Source organism: Rattus norvegicus, chromosome 7 (assembly GCF_036323735.1).
Source record: "Rattus norvegicus strain BN/NHsdMcwi chromosome 7, GRCr8, whole genome shotgun sequence".
Lineage (NCBI taxonomy): Eukaryota > Metazoa > Chordata > Mammalia > Rodentia > Muridae > Rattus > Rattus norvegicus.
This window is the reverse complement of record NC_086025.1, coordinates 135,110,841-135,126,578: the sequence shown is the minus strand read 5'-3', so window position 1 is coordinate 135,126,578 and position 15,738 is coordinate 135,110,841. Positions and strand designations below refer to the sequence as shown.

The window sequence follows — 15,738 nt, the reverse complement described above, 5'->3', positions numbered from 1 at the left end:
AGAGGGCCAGTTAGGCCAGCAAGGGATGTCTCTGGGAGAATTTTCTTCTTCCTATGAAGAAGGCATCAACTCCTCAAGAGTTTATAGAAATTCTTTATTATTACACAAAAATAGACTCTCTCTTCCCTCTGTTTATGTGACCCCACTCTGGTCTCTGTTTAGAGGGGAGGCAGGAAGCTCCCAAGCCTCTCCCCTCTCCCTCCATGATGGGCCCTGCAAGCTGGGTGGAGCTGGCAGGGTCATTCCCCTCCAGGGCTCCACTTACTGATGCCTCCTCACCCCTCACACCTGTCTCTGCCATCCGCTCACGTGCCAGGTCATCTCAGGGGCCCATTCATTAGCTTAGCAGGCAAAGGGCAGGAAAGAGCAGTGGCCCCACTGCTGCCACTCTTTCTCATAGGGGCCAGGCCAGGGTAGTGAGGGCTGTGATGCTGGGAGGGTGCAGTGTTGATGTGGACTTGGAGCTGGTGGCTTCATTTTCTCTGGCCCAGTAGAACTTTGGTGATGAAGGTGACAATGGCACTTGCAGGTTGGTCTGGGTCAAGCTCCGCAAAGAGGTGACACACATTTTCCCAGGGACTTCCTGGCTTCTTGGCCACGAAACCAAAGATCCTGCAGGGACAAAGCCAGGGACAGGAGGGCCTTGTAAGCTATGCATGGTGGCTTGTGCTAGGCCAGGGCTGGGCTCAGCAGCAAGACTTACTTGGAGGTGGTCCCATCTGGGTTGGTCCATCTGTAAAGAGAGAGAACATGATAGAGTGCAGCCTGGGGTACAGCTGAACGGGGAGCTGAGGCTGGCAGGACCCCAGGAAAGGGGTCTGAGGAAGGCTCACCTGCGGTCCTGGGGGTCAGTGCTAGAGAAAGTGATGCTGTTCACTGGGTAATGGCGGCGAAAGAAGACCCTGTGAGGGGAAGGTGGGGAAGGAAAGTCACACTCAGAAATCTAAGATTTTGGGCTGGGGAGGTAGCTCAGAGCTTAACTATCCACACAAGCAAGAGAAGCAGCTTGAGAACCCAGATCCCAGAACCCGTGTTAAATGCTGGGTACGAGTGGTGGCCAAGATAGAATTCCAGTCTCAGAAAGCAAAGACAATCCCAGGAACAAGCCAGCTAGCAAGACTAGATCTCTGAGCTCTGGGTTTGATTGAGAGACCTGCCTCAAAAGGGTGAACACGCAACCCAGAAGATTCTTAATTCTCCAACTGGAGCCCACACACATAGATGCAAACATGTATGTACACACACACACACACATCACACACACACACATCACACACTACATCACACACACCACACATAGACACATCACACATACCACACACATACCACACAGACATACCACACACACACACCACACACATACCACACACACCACACACATCACACACAGACATCACACACACACCACACACTACACACACCACACCACACATACTACACACACCACACCACACACAACCACACACCACACACACAACCACACCACACACACAACCACACACACACCACATACACCACACACACACACCACACACACACACACACACCACACATACTACACACACCACACAACACATACTACACACACCACACCATACACACACACCACATACACCACACACATACACACCACACACATCACACACACCACACACATACCACACACACCACACACATACCACACACACACACACACATACACACACACACTCACACACACACACATGAAAAGAAAGCCCAAAGCCCCCCCTTTGCTCCCTGTGGTCTTTCCTGGAGACTCCAAAGAGACAGGACCTGTGCCCACGCTTACTTTCTCTGGTTGTCTGTCAGTGTGATGCCTTGAGCTGAGACCTTGAAGTGGACAATGGCTGGCACTGGGACAGGGCTGCAGCTCAGAGCTGCAGAGCTGGCCCTGGCCACAGCTTGAGGGCCAGTCAATGACTCTGTCTCCACCGAGGTCAGGTAGAGCACACTGCAGGCTAAAGAGAGGAGGTAGGTTAATGAGCTACATGCTTTTGCCAGGACCTGGATCTGTCACCCATTAGCTTCTTATCCCACCATATTGGGCACTTCCCTGACCAGTGCTGCCTGAATGCACTGGAATCACACACTGACAAATTAGAATGGCAACTTCCAGACTCCAAGGGAGCTACAGCCAGTAACACTGGGGGGAGGACTGAGGAGACACACTTTAAGTTCTTGCCTGTTGCCGCTGTGATTCCTGTATTGTAAACCCTGAGAACTTGGTCAGTGACCCCCTTCCTCACCTCCTGAAAACACGGGGCTCCTCTGCCTTTGCAGGTTAAATATACCTGCTGGGTCTGCCACCCATACCCCTTTCAGTGCCCCTCCCTGTACCTGGAGTCCATGGTATCCTCTTAACTACCAGGGAGAGGAAGGGGAAAGCAAGGATCTACCTGCTCCCTGGCGTAGGAGGTCTGCTGCCGTGCTCATGTTGGTGGGCACTGGGGCCTCTGAGGTTTCTTCCAGAGGATCTGAGGAGATGAAGGCCACCAAGGAACGTCAAGAGGGAGAGGCTCTCCAAGCCACCCTGAAGTAAGGTGGAGGAGACGGATCACTCACCTTTACTAGGAATTCGCAGACAGCAGGGCAGGGAGATGGGAGAAATGGAGTGCTGTGAGACCAGGGCAGACAGGCTTCCTGTGAGGGGTTGGGGGGAAACATCATAGGGGTCCACAGTCAGAGCTTTCTCTTCCTTTCTTTAGGTCTCTCCTTTAACCATCCACCCTGGAACCCCCTCAGACTCTTGGTTCTCACCAAAATAGGGCTCAGTGGGACAACCCTTGATCTTCACACCTTTGGGTCCAGTCTCAATGAGGAAATGGCGGACCAGCTGTTCTGAGGGGTCCCCTGAGAGGAATGAGGGGTTGTAAAAGTAAAGCTTTATGGGACTCCAGGATCTCAGTTTCTCCCCACAGGACTCTTTCCCAAGCAGCTGCAGGCTTGCCTCAACCCTTCCCCACATGGAGATGTGCTGTGCACCTCCTCACTCCCACTATCCCAGTCCTGCAAATTCTCCCCTCTCCACATCTGCACCTTCAGCTTGAGAGCTCTGTACCTTTCCATGGCTGGGCGCTGGGTGGGGGTGTGGCCACTTTGAGGGCTAACCCATAGGCTCCCTGGAAAGAGTGACTGTCTCTGATCAGGAAGGCCCCAGGATCCTTGTCTTTCAGCAGGGCAATGGCTGCAGGGCAGAAGTTTAGAGATGGCTGTCAGCCTCAGACAGTCCCACTAGCAGGTTCCCAAGTTTCTCACTCTGACAGCCGTGGGGGGCTGCGGGAGTCTGGGGCCTTGGGTCATAGGACTTTGAATAATATTTAGTCTGAGGCCCAAATTTAGAATCTCTTTTGGGGAGTAACCCAGCCAAGAGCAGAGACAGAAGGAACCGAAAGCCCTACCAGGATGACAGACTTACAGCCAAGACGGGCCTGGGAAGTGGACTGGGATGGGCACATGATGTTTTCTGGCTTCTTACCTTGGTCTCGGGAAAGGTGAGGCTTGTACCAGAACTTTGATGTATCCTGGACAAACTTGACACTGCTTTGGTTCTCTTGTAAAGGGTGCTCTAGAAGAGGGAGGCACTGATTCAGACACCAGGGCTTCCCATGGTCTCTCTCTGGACAGTGAGATTCTTTAAAGGACACCTGGTCCTCCTAGAGCCTTATACCTGGGGGTTGGGTGACATCTGGGAGAGGAGATGCAAAGGTGACATGCTGATTGGTGCCTCTGGCTGGTGGCGATGACTGCTGCCCAGACCCCGGCAGGTGTCGTTTTTCAGGAAGTGGAGGCTGAGTGGGACCGTTGGTCTCGTAGGAGGTAGCCAGGGGAAACGCAGGGGTGGGTGAGCTCTGAGGTGGTTCTGGGCTGCCCACAAGCCAGGGCATCTGGGTAGGCACAGGAGTAAGAGGGGAGCCATCTGGGCTATCTGAGGGGCCCTGAGGGCCCTGCCATGGGGCATGGCGGAGTCCGGGCAGGGTGGTTGGCACAGGGCTCCGAGGACTGGCACTGTTGGTGTGGCCCCCTGGGCTCCTTTCTTGAGGCCAGCCATTGGGTGAGCTGGGTGTAGAGGTCTGGGAAAAGGGGCTAGGGTCCAGTGGCTCAGGCCTGCTGCTTGCCAACAGCTCAGGAGTCTTTTCAGTGACTCCCTGTACAACAGAGGGCAAGGCCTCGCCAGGACTCAGTCTCTGAGTGGGTGCCAAGGAGGGAGACCTGGTGGTGTCTTGCCGTCGGGTGCTGCAGGGAAAAGTAAGTGCTCAGCCCCTGCTTTGGGCTGCGGACACCCATACAACATACCCAAGTAGCCTTGGCCCTCCATGTACCTCTCCTTGCCCTGAACTGGGCTGCTGGTGTGCAAGGGTGTGGAGGGACCGGACAGCTCTGAAGAGGCACTGCACTGGGCATCTCGGGGAGAACGAGGCAGTGTGCTGTGTCCACTGGAGCCATCCCTCCAGGATGGTTCAGGGGACTCTGAGAGTAGGGAAGAGCTATGTGAACAGGAGCCTGCTTTTCTGTCTGGTTCAGCTCCCCCCACTCCCCGCCCATGGCATCCCCAGCAGCATTTAGAACCCTCTCCATTCTGGACATTCCCACTCGAGGTTCCTCACCTGTAGAAGCCAAGGGTCCTGCTGAGGCCAGGGGCCCAGGAAGTGAGTACTTGTCTCTCCCATCCTCGGCAGGAGCCTCATAACCCAGCTTCCTGGATTGCAGGTAGGGTGGACTTCCCGGGGACACAGAACCAGCCTGTGGTGAGTGGGCACCAGGGCTGGGGTACCCTCTGCCTTCACTTGGGGACCCACAACTGTGAGGCGCCCGGCCATATGCTGGGCAGTAGCTGGGAACTGCTCCTCCGTAGCCATAGGTTACCAGGGCAGGGTACCCTGGATGCCCGTACCTGCCTTCAGGGCACACGGCATAGGAGCAGCCCTCATGCCCTTCCTCACCCACCTTGGGTGACTTCAGGCAGCCATAGTCAGGCACTGGAGCATGGTGGTGCCCACAGGCAGGCACCAGCAGAGGCAATGGGTGTCCAGGCCTCACTGGGTGCAGGAGAGGCTTGCCAACCTCACTGGACCACCCCTCTCCAGCCTCTCTCTCTAGTCGCAGTCCATACAGGGCTGCAGTGGGCAGTGCCATCTTCTCCTCACAGGCAGGGCATGAGCATAAAGCAGGCACTCCGGGGTCCTCTAGGATCACCACCTCCCGGTAGCCTGCTGGGCGGTAGCCAAAGTCTCCATTGGCTGGTTTCCCCAGCTCAGGTGCATAGGGGTACGGTCCTTCTGATAGTGACCTGCAGAGACGCCTCTTCTCCACAGAGGCTTCTGTGTAGCCCTGGGGGTGTCCCTCATAGCCCCCATAGGGTGGTCTTCGTCTCTCTAGGGTTCCCTCAGGTCGGTAGTAGCCCCCATTGGGGACCCCACAAGGCTCCCGGAGGCCCTGACGGCAGGAGCAGCGGCGACTGAGGCCAGGCCTGTGGCCCGGATACATCCCAAGGTGCAGGCCTCCACCCACAGAGGGCTGCTCTTCATCATCTAGGATGGCTGTCTCTCGCCCAGCACCACGGCCCGCACTGGCCACTCCACAGCCTCCCAGCAGACGATCTAGCTCCTGTCTCTCAGCAGCAGTCGGGGGCGGCCGGCCAGGGGATTCTGCTGTGTGTTCTGTGGTAAGTGTGGATGAGTGGCCGGAGTCACTGCTGACAGAGAGCATCGGGGGTGGGGGAAGCTCTGGAGAAGGTGCCGGTGGTGTCTGTCGGGGGACCCGCTGCACCTGGGCATAAGGACTGCCATCCAGGGGGCCCCTTGTGTGGGCCAAGGAGCCTGAGCAGAAAGGAATTTGTGAGTGGGGACAGTACTGACACTCAGTGTGCCTCTCCCCACTAGCCACACAGTTCCCATCTGCCCCGCCACCCCACACACCGTCCACACTGTCCTCATGGTGCTGGTTGAAGTTTTCATAGGAGTCCCAGCGTACAGCAGGCTCTGTCATGTTGTAATCCACTGAGACAGAGGGATCATTCCGTGGGGTGTTGCCTGGGGAAAGCCATGGGGTTACTGAGGAGTTGGGGACCCCCCCAACACCTTCAACACACCCAGCTCCCACTCTTACCTTTGACCTTCTCAGGGCTGGAGGAGAAGACAAACTCCACCGAGGCTTGGAAAGGGAACCGCTCATCTGTAGAGGGGGTGGAGGTGAGGAGCCATGCCTCGCTGGCTTTCCTTACCCTACCCAACTGCCACTTCCTTGGCCTCTGACTCACCAGCCCAGGCCTCATCTAGCTGGTCCTTGGGGAAGTTGAGCCGTGGCCCATGGATGGTACACGTGTGGAACTGAACTCGGAACACAAGGGTCCGGTCTGTCCCCTGACCACCCTTGTGGTAGCAGGTCACCTGAAGGAGGGCAGGGGGCTGGGGTCAGGCCGTCATTTCCGATTTGCCTTACCTACACTTTTACCCCAAGGGCCACCTAGTCACTGGCCACCGCTTCTGTTGTGCCCCAGCCTCAACATGAACTCTCCTGGGATAGCAGGGGTGGGGTTTTCTTTTGGGCCTCTGCTCTGGCTTACAGGTTGTGATGGTGTGTATATGCTTGGCCCAGGGAGTGGCACTATTTGGAGGTGTGGCCTTGTTGGAGTAGGTGTGTCACTGTGGGTGTGGGCTTTAAGACCCTACTCCTAGCTGCCTGGAAGGGAGTCTTCCACTAGCAACCTTCAGATGATCCCGCCTTGATGATGATGGACTGAACCTCTGAACCTGTAAGCCCAGTCACAATTAAATGTTGATTTTATAAGAGTTGCCTTGGTCATGGTGTCTGGTCACAGCAGTAAAACCCTAACTCAGACACAGGCCTTGCCAGTTGCCTACATGACTAGAAGCCTCCCACCCCGTTGCAATCCCCACTCAGTATTACAAGCCCCCTCACCATGACGTCGCCTTTGAGGAGAAGGGCTGGCTCCAGGCTGATGCAAATCTGGCGGGGCCCTGGACCTGTGATGTGGCTTTGGGTAGAGACAAGGCAGAAGTCAGAGGCACAAAGGCAGAAGGGAGGGCATAAAGCTAGACACTGTCAGCCTCTCCGACTGGAACCAGAAGGTTGGGCCTGGAAAGACTGGGCAAGCAAGCTGATGTCAGGGCCTGGGAGCAGGGCACTCACTAGACTCCAGATGTGTAGACCAGCTGCATAGACTGGTAGATCTTGAGGAAGGGTTGGAAGCCTGGAGGGGTGGAAGAAGCCATGAGGGGTGTGGGGTAGGAGGTGGCTATCCCCATGGGATACAGCCCGGGGGGACTCACCTGTGTTGGGCTCAAAGGCTGGCAGCACGGGTACAAACACATAGTGCAGGAAGAGAGGGCTGCTGTTCATTCTGATGGAGCCTGACAGCAGCCCGCTGAAATAGCCGACATAGCTGGCGAGGGGGTGGAGGGTGGGGAGTGCCAAGAAAACATCAGTGTCTTCCTCTAGAGGGCGCCTCACACCAACCTGGCAGCTCTTGAGAGACCTAGAAGGCTCTTCTAAACTTCAAGGAGGCAAGCCCTGCGCATCCTGTGGAGTCTTACAAGCCTCTGCTTTATTCCTGTCACAGACCTTACTGTCAGCCAGAACGATCTAGTCTGTTTACGCATGGCTTCTTGCCTTCTACTCTACTAGCATATAAATACCACGGGAGCCTGACCTTGTTTGTTCTGACTTCCCAGAACTTGGCACAGGGCCTGGCTCACTGGGCTCCCGTACACTGTGGGATTCAGGTGTGCTACCTGAGAGGGAGAGTCAGCCCTTCCCCACTGGGGTGCTCACCGGTGCTGGGAGGGCTGCAGTTCCATGGCCGCCTTGTCCTCACAGAATTTCCTCATGGTGAGGGTTGCCAGCGCTTGGTCTGCCCTGGGGAGAGCAGGGGAGGTCGGGGGTTAAGGACCGGTCCCATTCCTGCCTTCCATTCTTTTTTTTTTTTTTTTAAGTTTTTAAAAAAAGTTTAAATTGCCTTATCTTGTATTCCCATGAATCACTTGAACAATTACAAACTAAGCGCATATATATACATATATATATGTGTGTGTATGTATATATATATATATATATATATATATATATATATATGTATATATCACTTTTATGCTATTGCTTGTCACTCATACACTTCTAGGAAGATCGCCTGCCTTCCATTCTTTTTTTTTTTCCGGAGCTGGGGACCGAACCCAGGGCCTTGTGCTTGCTAGGCAAGTGCTCTACCACTGAGCTAAATCCCCAACCCCCTGCCTTCCATTCTTAAACCCCAGGAAAGGAGGAACCTCTCTGTACAGAGGAACTCCCAGTGGTGGTGAAGAGAGCTAGAGACCCTCCAGCATAGCCCAGTTGTTGGGCCTTGGGCAACTGAACCTGGCTTTCCTCACTTTTAAAAGGAGGCAGTTAGACAACCTGATGGGTTGAACTGTATCCCTCCCCCAGAGAAATGTACCTCAAATGTGACCTTATTTAGAAATAGGGTCTTTGCGGATGTGGTTAGATAGGTTAAGATGAGATCATACAGGAGCAAGGTGGGTCCTTAATTAGGGTGATTGATCCTTAGAAGAGGAGAGACAGAAACAGGCGCGCAAAGAGAACACCACGTGATGACGGAAGCAGGGGGTGGAGGGATGCCGCTGCCAGCCAAGAACTGCCAAGGACTGTCAGGCACCACCAGAAGCTGGAAAGAGGCAAGGAAGGAGTCCGCCTAGAGTCCCAGAGAGAGAGCGTGGCCCCACTGACACTGACTTTGGACTTTTACTATCTCAGAACAGTAAGACAACTGAGCTATATTATTTTAAGCTAGTCTATGGCACTTAGCTGGTGGCCCTAAGAAACTAGCCCAGTTCCTCTGCTGTGGTGTGCTGGGCCCACAGCTGGAGATAGACAGTACCGTACCAAGTGTATAGTCTGACTAAGGAGAAAAAAGCTCAGACAGGGCCGGACGAGGAGGGGTCACTGAAGCAGGGCAACTCACCCTGCAGAGATCTTGCTATAGTGCATATAGGCAGAGACGATGACTCCAAGCTTGCCTTTGCTACCCTAAGAGATAAAGAGATGGAGATGGGGAACCTGCAACTTTTAGGCTGAGGTTGTCCTAGCTCTGTTACCCCAAGGTCCTGGCTCACCTTGCAGTATAACACGACCACATGCTGAGGGTCGGCACTGAGCCACGTCTCCATGGCTTTGCAGATGGAACACAACTTGTCCAGAGGTGGGGCATGTAATTCCGGCCAGCCAAAGTCATGTACCTGGGGAAGTACAAGTACAAGTGTGTGTGTGTGTGTGTGTGTGTGTGTGTGTGTGTGTGTGTAACAAAGGGAGGAAGATGTGAATACAATACAGGGACCTGGGGGCAAGGCGCAAACTTAGTAGTTGTCCACAGTAGCTTGGACACTTTTTTCCGCCATACTGTGGGCTGATAACCCCAGCACCTCGTTTTTAGTTATCTTAAGTAGTGTGAGAAAAGTGGATGTCAACAAGGAGGCAGAGCCTTTTCACAAGGTTGGCTCGGAATAAACGGCAAACAGACCATTTCCCTCCTACCTTGGGGTTCAGGCGGGTCAAGTCATGCCGTTTCTCTGAAAGGTTGAAGAGCTGAAATAAAGGGCAGAGTTAGATGACGGTGACTTGAGATGCAGGTGCTGGAGGTGAACCCTCATCGAGCATCTTGCTCTAAAAATAGTAAGATTGTAATCCGCTGGAGCTGAATTCTCTGCACCCTGCGGTGACTGGCTAACCTCCGGCCCCGCCCCGCCCCGCCCCTGCTCGCGAACACCGCCCCCTCTCCAGCCCCATCTCAGGTATTGATGGGGAAACAGTAGCCTCGCCCCATTTGAATCTCCCAGCCCTCTCATTGGTTGGATCTGGCCCACCCGCTTCTCACCAGGTACTTGTCTCGGTGCTTGGATTGAAGCACATGGGCCAGCTCTCGCAAGTGGCCTCGGTGTCGCTGCTCGTCTGGTCGTGCAGGAAAAGCTGCGGCCAGGATCCGCTCTGTTACATAGGTGAGGTCCAAGTCCCAGCGACGCTCCATGAGCGGATCCAGGCTGAAGCTCCTGGGAGAGGACGCAAAGCCGATTTAGAGAACAGAGAAGCGCGGCGGCCCAGGGGCTAAGGATCCTGGGGAGCTCTGGGCGACCTATTAGGTCCTTAGGGTGGGTGGCCCGGAGGGGGAGTACTGTCCTGGGGGCTTTATTGGCGGCCACTGCCATAAGCTGAGTAGCGGTCCAGTGGAAAGTGCCTACGTGGGATCACCGGGCGTCCTCACTCACCTGGGTAGAGTACTGCGTTGCTTTGAGTGGTTCAGAGACTTGGTGGACCCCTGGTGGATGAGAAACCGTATGCCGACAACTGTTTGGATGCATCGCTTCTAAGCTTCCGGGTCAAAAGTTCTACAAACCGTGGTCTTCTGCAAATGTAGGTCCCTACTCCAAGAGCTACCCACACGCCCGCCCCTTCCCGCTCAGGCTCCTAGCATCCCTTACCAGGTGTTCTATGCGCCGGACTGGGGCTGTGTTTCTCCGCTAGAGTGAGGAGGTGGGGGAGGAAATGGGAGTGGTTAGGGCAGGGGCAAGGACCAGTTTGGACCTGGGGGCGGGGTGGGAGCGCATGTCAGTGTCCACTCCCTGGGGACAGGACTCTAGTCCCCAACCAGCCCTAGAAGACAGTCACAACGAAGGGCTCCGACAGTCATCTGTTGAGGATAACTGACCAATAAACCACAGCATTCAGTACTACATAACCTGGAGACCCACTTTGAGACCACCAGACCCCGGGATATTAGTCAGGTTCCTTGCCTTCCCTGCCCCATCCTTGAGCACACTCACCAGCTCCGCGGGGGGCAAGGCCTGACAGGATGAAGTCACCTGGAAAGAGGTGGGAGTTTAAGGCTGAGCTGGTGAAACGGGGTGCTCAGCCTCAGGGAGGAAGATGCAGGGCCTGTCACCTGATGAGCACAAGCTCTAGCTGAGGTTCCTCTATTTAAGGGAGCCTTGTTTCTGCCTCTCGGTCTCCCACCCCTCAGGCCCCCTGCTTGTTGCTCTTGGCTCTCAGCCCCCTGCCCACACAGACCCCCATTCATCCAGCTGCAGGACAGGAGTTATATATAGAGCCAGCCAGCCAGGCAATGGCCAGGGGTGGACACTAGCCTCTTTCACCGTTGAGACCCCACCCATGGGGCACATAGCTCCCCCAAGCTAGCTTGAGGCCCTGGGACTATCCCCTGCACTGATGGAGGACCAGGAACGTTCCTCAGAGATGGGGGGCTGCCTCAGGGTCTCAGTGGACAGTGGGTACCACCTACAGGGTATACCCAAACAGGCTCAGCCATCACCACCCAGGATAAGACCAACTCAGGCATCCTGAGGACCCTTCCTCAGAGGGAAGGCACGGCCCATCCGGGTGCCTGGTCTCTGAAATCCTGCTCCCTCTCTATCCACCCCGCCCTTCCTCCCCCACAACTCACCCCCCCCCCCATCCTCTCGCCAGCTGCAGCCCGGGCACAGCACCAAGACAAACGCTGTCTCACTGTCCACCCTCCTGGGCCAACCCTCCAGGGGTGGAGTAGGGTGGTTCTTAAAGAGCCCAACACAACACCTCTGCCACCCAGGAAGGGGTCTCCAGGAGTGACAGGGGACTGGGTGGAAGACGATGCCAGTGTGGCTGAAGAAACCTGTTTGGGCAGGGAAAGACACCGTCCCCCATTAGCTAGGACTGGATACCCACCTTTGCTTCACATTTTCTGTGTGTGGCCACCTTGCAGACTAGAGAAAGGAAGGGGAGGATAGAGGTTAGCAGAGGCTATGGGAACAGTCAAAGTAGCTGTCCTCTAGTCCTCCAGGCCTTGGAAGCCAACCCTGGGACCCTAGTACACTGGGTCACTGGAGTCGAAGAACAGAGCTGGTTATCAGCAGGGAAGAGGGCCAGAGGTTGGCGTCTAAGATGAATAGAGGTGAGGAGGAAGAAGAGGAACAGGAGGAGGAGGAAGAGGAAGAGGAGGAGGAAGGGAAGCCCCTAGTCACAAAAGGATGGGAAGGTGGTCACAAATCTCCTGGGCGGTGGCAAGGTGGGTGTCAAGGGGACTGAGGGCATTTGTTTCTGAATTTGCCGGTCTCTAGAGCTAGAGTCACACAGCACAGAAGTGCTTACTGGAGGGCTCAACACCATAAGAACAGCAAGAGCCCCTCACCTCGGCACGAGACACCGGTCCCATCGATGGTCACCTTACACACTGCACACACTGGAGCCTTCTTCCGGAAAACCTTCTCCCGGAAGCTGTGCGGTTCTGCTTTCCTAGGCTGCGAGAGGGATGACAGACAAATAGGGTTATGAGTTCCTAGTGGGCCCATCTCCAAGGCTGGGCAGGGACCTTTCCTTAGAGCGACTGCATCCCTCTCTTCCAGCCAAAAGTCTCTGAACTCTAAGGCACACTTGGCCACAGCTGTTCCAGGGTAGTCATGAGGCCTGTCCTCTACAGGGCTTGGAATGTGACCCCTTGCGTCACCTTGGTTGGGTTAACTCCTCCCTGAGGGTTTACTCAGGCCTCCTCACGTGGAGGAGCTATGTGATGTCCTTGTCACCCCCACTTCAAATGCGAGGGCTTTCTGAGAATCTCGCTGAGTGAGGGGGTCTGACTCTCCTCTCCTCTTGCCCTCCCCACATGAGGCTCATATTCTGTGAGCTGACAGGCCGGCCCAGACACACAAGCGCTGTCCCATAACACCCAGACTGACTGCAGCCAGTCCTGAGCCCCTGACTCTCAAGGGCTCTAAGCTCCCGGCAGCTGATTCGGCCCCCTCCCCCACAGTCAGAACAACATGTTTACTCCTTGTGCATGGAGATGGCAGGCTGCAATTGTCTAAGACTCGGGTGGCAATGCTGGAAGGAAGAATGGCGGCAGGGACAGATGTGCAGCAGCTGTCTCACTGCCTCTGCATGTTATGACAGGGGCGGCCAGGTTCTCTGGATGCCCGAGCCACCCCCCACCCCCCGCCCCAGGTAGTGAGGTCAGTGACTGGCTGGGATGCCACAGGTTGTCCAGGTCCCCCTCAGTCCTCACTCACTAAAAGTTCTCTCTGCTACTCTGACCCCTCCCACCCCAATTCATCTCTCCTGTCCTCCAGTGTCTGTGGACAATCTCCCTCATGCCACAGAGGGGGGGGGGCCGCTTCTGCACAGGTCTTCATCCCTGTGTTCAAGCTCCTGCTGTTCCCTCCTCTCCCTGGATCTGCCCACCACAGTGTGGAGAGGAAAAGAACGGGGAAGGGGGGTTAGACAAGGTTGGACAACAACATGGGAGCAGCTTTGGTCCGGTAACTGTCCTAGAACTCCTCTGGACTGGAGGTGAGACCCACCAGGACACTTGGACACACTTGTGGATGATGTCATGTGCAGATTACATCAGTAGAAGGCAAACTCCCTGCCTTTCATTGCTTTCTTCCCCTACCTTTCCCGGGAGGTCAGGGCTTCAGCTCTTAGCTGAACCCTCGGGGCCTATTCAGGCTCAAGCCAGTAAACACTTAGAAGAAGCAAGACAGATGGTATATCACACTGCTACCCTAGCCACATGGGGAGCCAGGGGAAAGAGGAGGGGGTGCTGAGGCAGGGGAAGGGGTGGGAGAAGAGGCTGAAACTAGGAAGAGGGTCTGGCCTGAATCCTGGCCCTCCTGCCTTGTCCGAACTTCCACCCTGTCCCACCTTTGCCCAGCTGGTGGGCATTCCTACCCTGCTGGTGGCCCGGCTGCTGTCCCTCCTCCCCAGGGCTCTGAGCAACCTTTCCACAGGGCCGCTGGACTTCATGGTGTCTGGCTGGCTGGGCTCTTGGTTGCTGGGCCTGAACAATGCTGGGGCCTGGCCCGGGGCTTCCTGGAAGCAGCCTGGCCGAGGCAGCCGCTTCCCTTGGGTGGAGGGGAGGCTGTCTGGCTGGTGTGTGGAGAAGCCTGGCCCTGGAAGTGGAGGGAAGTGCAGGCGGGAAGGGGGCAGGTCGCTGCTCCAGGAAGTGGGGTGGGGGAGGATGTGGGGGAGGCCAGGAGATCAGATTCCCAGGATCTACCCTGCTGGGAGTGTCAGCCTAAGATCTTTGGCTCTCCCGAGCTCTGGTGCTGCCTCCCACCCAGTGGGCCACCGCATGCAGGGGTCTGTGGTCCTGAGATCCAGCCCTGGAATCAGCCAGTGGCGCAGGGTGGGAATTCAGGTCTCAGGGCAGGGCTCAAGGGCCAGTGGAGAACACTGTGTCCCCAGCCAGTCTCTAGCCTGAACCCTCATGGTCCCTTGGGACTTCCTGTGGGAAGGGAGTGTTGCTGGGAACCAGTACCCCTGATAGCCCAGCACTCCATATCCTCAGGGTGAAAGAAACTTAGGGATGAAGGTTAACTTCCCTGTCAGACAGAAAAGGATCTTGGAGTACTCTCCTCTACGCCAAGTTCCAGCCAGGAGGGCTAACCGCTTGCAGGAGTGGTCCACTTGCTGTAACCCAGAGCATTGGAGGCTCCTCCTGAAGACCTCAGCAGCTACTCCCCCCCCAGATACAACCCACAGTTCCAGGCTCAGTTCCCAGACCCTGCACCTGAGGCTCTACCGGGGACCCCACCCACCCATCGAAAGCTGAGCACTACCTTCATGGCTCTTCTGGCGGGTCTCTCCTTCCTCTGTGGCTGTCACTGGACCCAAGGACTGGACAGGAGGCCCCCTCCCAACACATACTCCACCCCCCTCTAGGGCCTCCTGCTTCCCTCCTGGGAATAGGGCCAACTTCCTGTCCCAGGAGTCAAGGGAAGGAGGTGGATGATGGGGCCTTGGAAAGGATGGAACAACCTTCCTAAAACAAGGGTCAACGGCCTGGGGGTTCTCAGCCCAAGCCCTTGACAGCAGCCTTTGGAATGCCGTAGCTGTCACTTGAAAGAATGTCACCCTCATGTGCATGGTATTTACTGAATGTCTCCGTGGTAACTCCTCTGGCTCTGGCTTCTCTTGCAGGGTTCCACAGGAGTCTCCCCCTCTGCCTCATGCCCACCTGACATGAAGGGCGGGTCTAATCCTCCCATGGACACTAAAGAAAACCTGTTAGACTGAAAAGTCCGATGCCTCTTCTTGCATGCTCCAATTCTCTAGGAAGCCTGTCACCACCGTACCCTGGCTAGAATGTAGCATGAGTGGCAAGGGGTGGGGCCCTGTCCTGTAACTGGAGAGGGCCCCTGGCTCTGCAGTCCCCACCTGAGTTCTGGCTGTGTCCCAGGACATTCCAGGCTGATGGCCAGGTGGGCGACTGGCTGTCCTGATTCAGCACCCAGCCCTGCTGGGGGAGATGGGTCACTGCAGTGCCTTCCCCGATCCATTTTTTCCCTTCTGCTCCTATGGTACACAGGCCTACTTCTGCAGCCTCTGGTGGGACTGTCAGTCTCTTCCTCTGGAACAGGTCCCCAAACATCCTCTACCCTCATTGAACTTACACTGCCCACCCAGATCTAGAAAATAAGTGTCCACTTGGCTCCCCGTGTCCCTGCCGCAGGGAGTGTGGAGTATTTCTGAAAGGAGCTGAGAGCAAATTATGCCTGAGGGACGGAGGGCGGCATTACCAGATCCCATGGATCCTCACCTCCCACCTCCTGCCTGGAATATTCCAGAGCTTTTTTTGCTTCTCCCCAGCAGGGCCCCCTCTCACTCTGAAGCCTTGGGTTTGTTTGGAGAAACCCCTCCACCCACCCACACACCCCTCCTTCC

At 55.8% G+C, this 15,738-nt stretch overlaps 1 protein-coding gene across 6 annotated transcripts in view; it reads right to left on the bottom strand.

The window, feature by feature from the left end:
• Nucleotides 1–73: 73 nt before the first annotated feature.
• Tns2 (tensin 2) overlaps nucleotides 74–15,738 on the bottom strand; it is an 18,105-nt gene continuing 2,440 nt past the window's right edge. For 2 of the 6 annotated variants that reach the window (XM_017595336.3, XM_008765869.3), the window contains exons 2-29: nucleotides 12,209–12,317; nucleotides 11,746–11,783; nucleotides 10,848–10,886; nucleotides 10,506–10,544; nucleotides 10,293–10,342; nucleotides 9,905–10,076; nucleotides 9,565–9,615; nucleotides 9,147–9,269; nucleotides 8,996–9,060; nucleotides 7,813–7,896; nucleotides 7,311–7,423; nucleotides 7,171–7,231; nucleotides 6,940–7,015; nucleotides 6,278–6,407; nucleotides 6,127–6,192; nucleotides 5,937–6,050; nucleotides 4,626–5,837; nucleotides 4,341–4,488; nucleotides 3,689–4,254; nucleotides 3,497–3,586; nucleotides 3,080–3,205; nucleotides 2,779–2,871; nucleotides 2,584–2,661; nucleotides 2,418–2,495; nucleotides 1,811–1,979; nucleotides 834–902; nucleotides 704–733; nucleotides 76–612 (exon numbers count right to left, since the gene is read on the bottom strand). In XM_017595336.3, the coding sequence (XP_017450825.1) occupies nucleotides 474–612; nucleotides 704–733; nucleotides 834–902; nucleotides 1,811–1,979; nucleotides 2,418–2,495; nucleotides 2,584–2,661; nucleotides 2,779–2,871; nucleotides 3,080–3,205; nucleotides 3,497–3,586; nucleotides 3,689–4,254; nucleotides 4,341–4,488; nucleotides 4,626–5,837; nucleotides 5,937–6,050; nucleotides 6,127–6,192; nucleotides 6,278–6,407; nucleotides 6,940–7,015; nucleotides 7,171–7,231; nucleotides 7,311–7,423; nucleotides 7,813–7,896; nucleotides 8,996–9,060; nucleotides 9,147–9,269; nucleotides 9,565–9,615; nucleotides 9,905–10,076; nucleotides 10,293–10,342; nucleotides 10,506–10,544; nucleotides 10,848–10,886; nucleotides 11,746–11,783; nucleotides 12,209–12,317 (4,128 nt within the window). In that variant the 3' untranslated portion in view covers nucleotides 76–473. Of the gene's footprint in view, nucleotides 613–703; nucleotides 734–833; nucleotides 903–1,810; nucleotides 1,980–2,417; nucleotides 2,496–2,583; nucleotides 2,662–2,778; nucleotides 2,872–3,079; nucleotides 3,206–3,496; nucleotides 3,587–3,688; nucleotides 4,255–4,340; nucleotides 4,489–4,625; nucleotides 5,838–5,936; nucleotides 6,051–6,126; nucleotides 6,193–6,277; nucleotides 6,408–6,939; nucleotides 7,016–7,170; nucleotides 7,232–7,310; nucleotides 7,424–7,812; nucleotides 7,897–8,470; nucleotides 8,602–8,995; nucleotides 9,061–9,146; nucleotides 9,270–9,564; nucleotides 9,616–9,904; nucleotides 10,077–10,292; nucleotides 10,343–10,505; nucleotides 10,545–10,847; nucleotides 10,887–11,745; nucleotides 11,784–12,208; nucleotides 12,318–13,743; nucleotides 14,021–14,633; nucleotides 14,765–15,738 lie in introns of those variants that run through there. The other 4 variants (NM_001108114.2, XM_008765865.3, XM_017595338.3 and 1 more) reach the window with 4 other exon arrangements.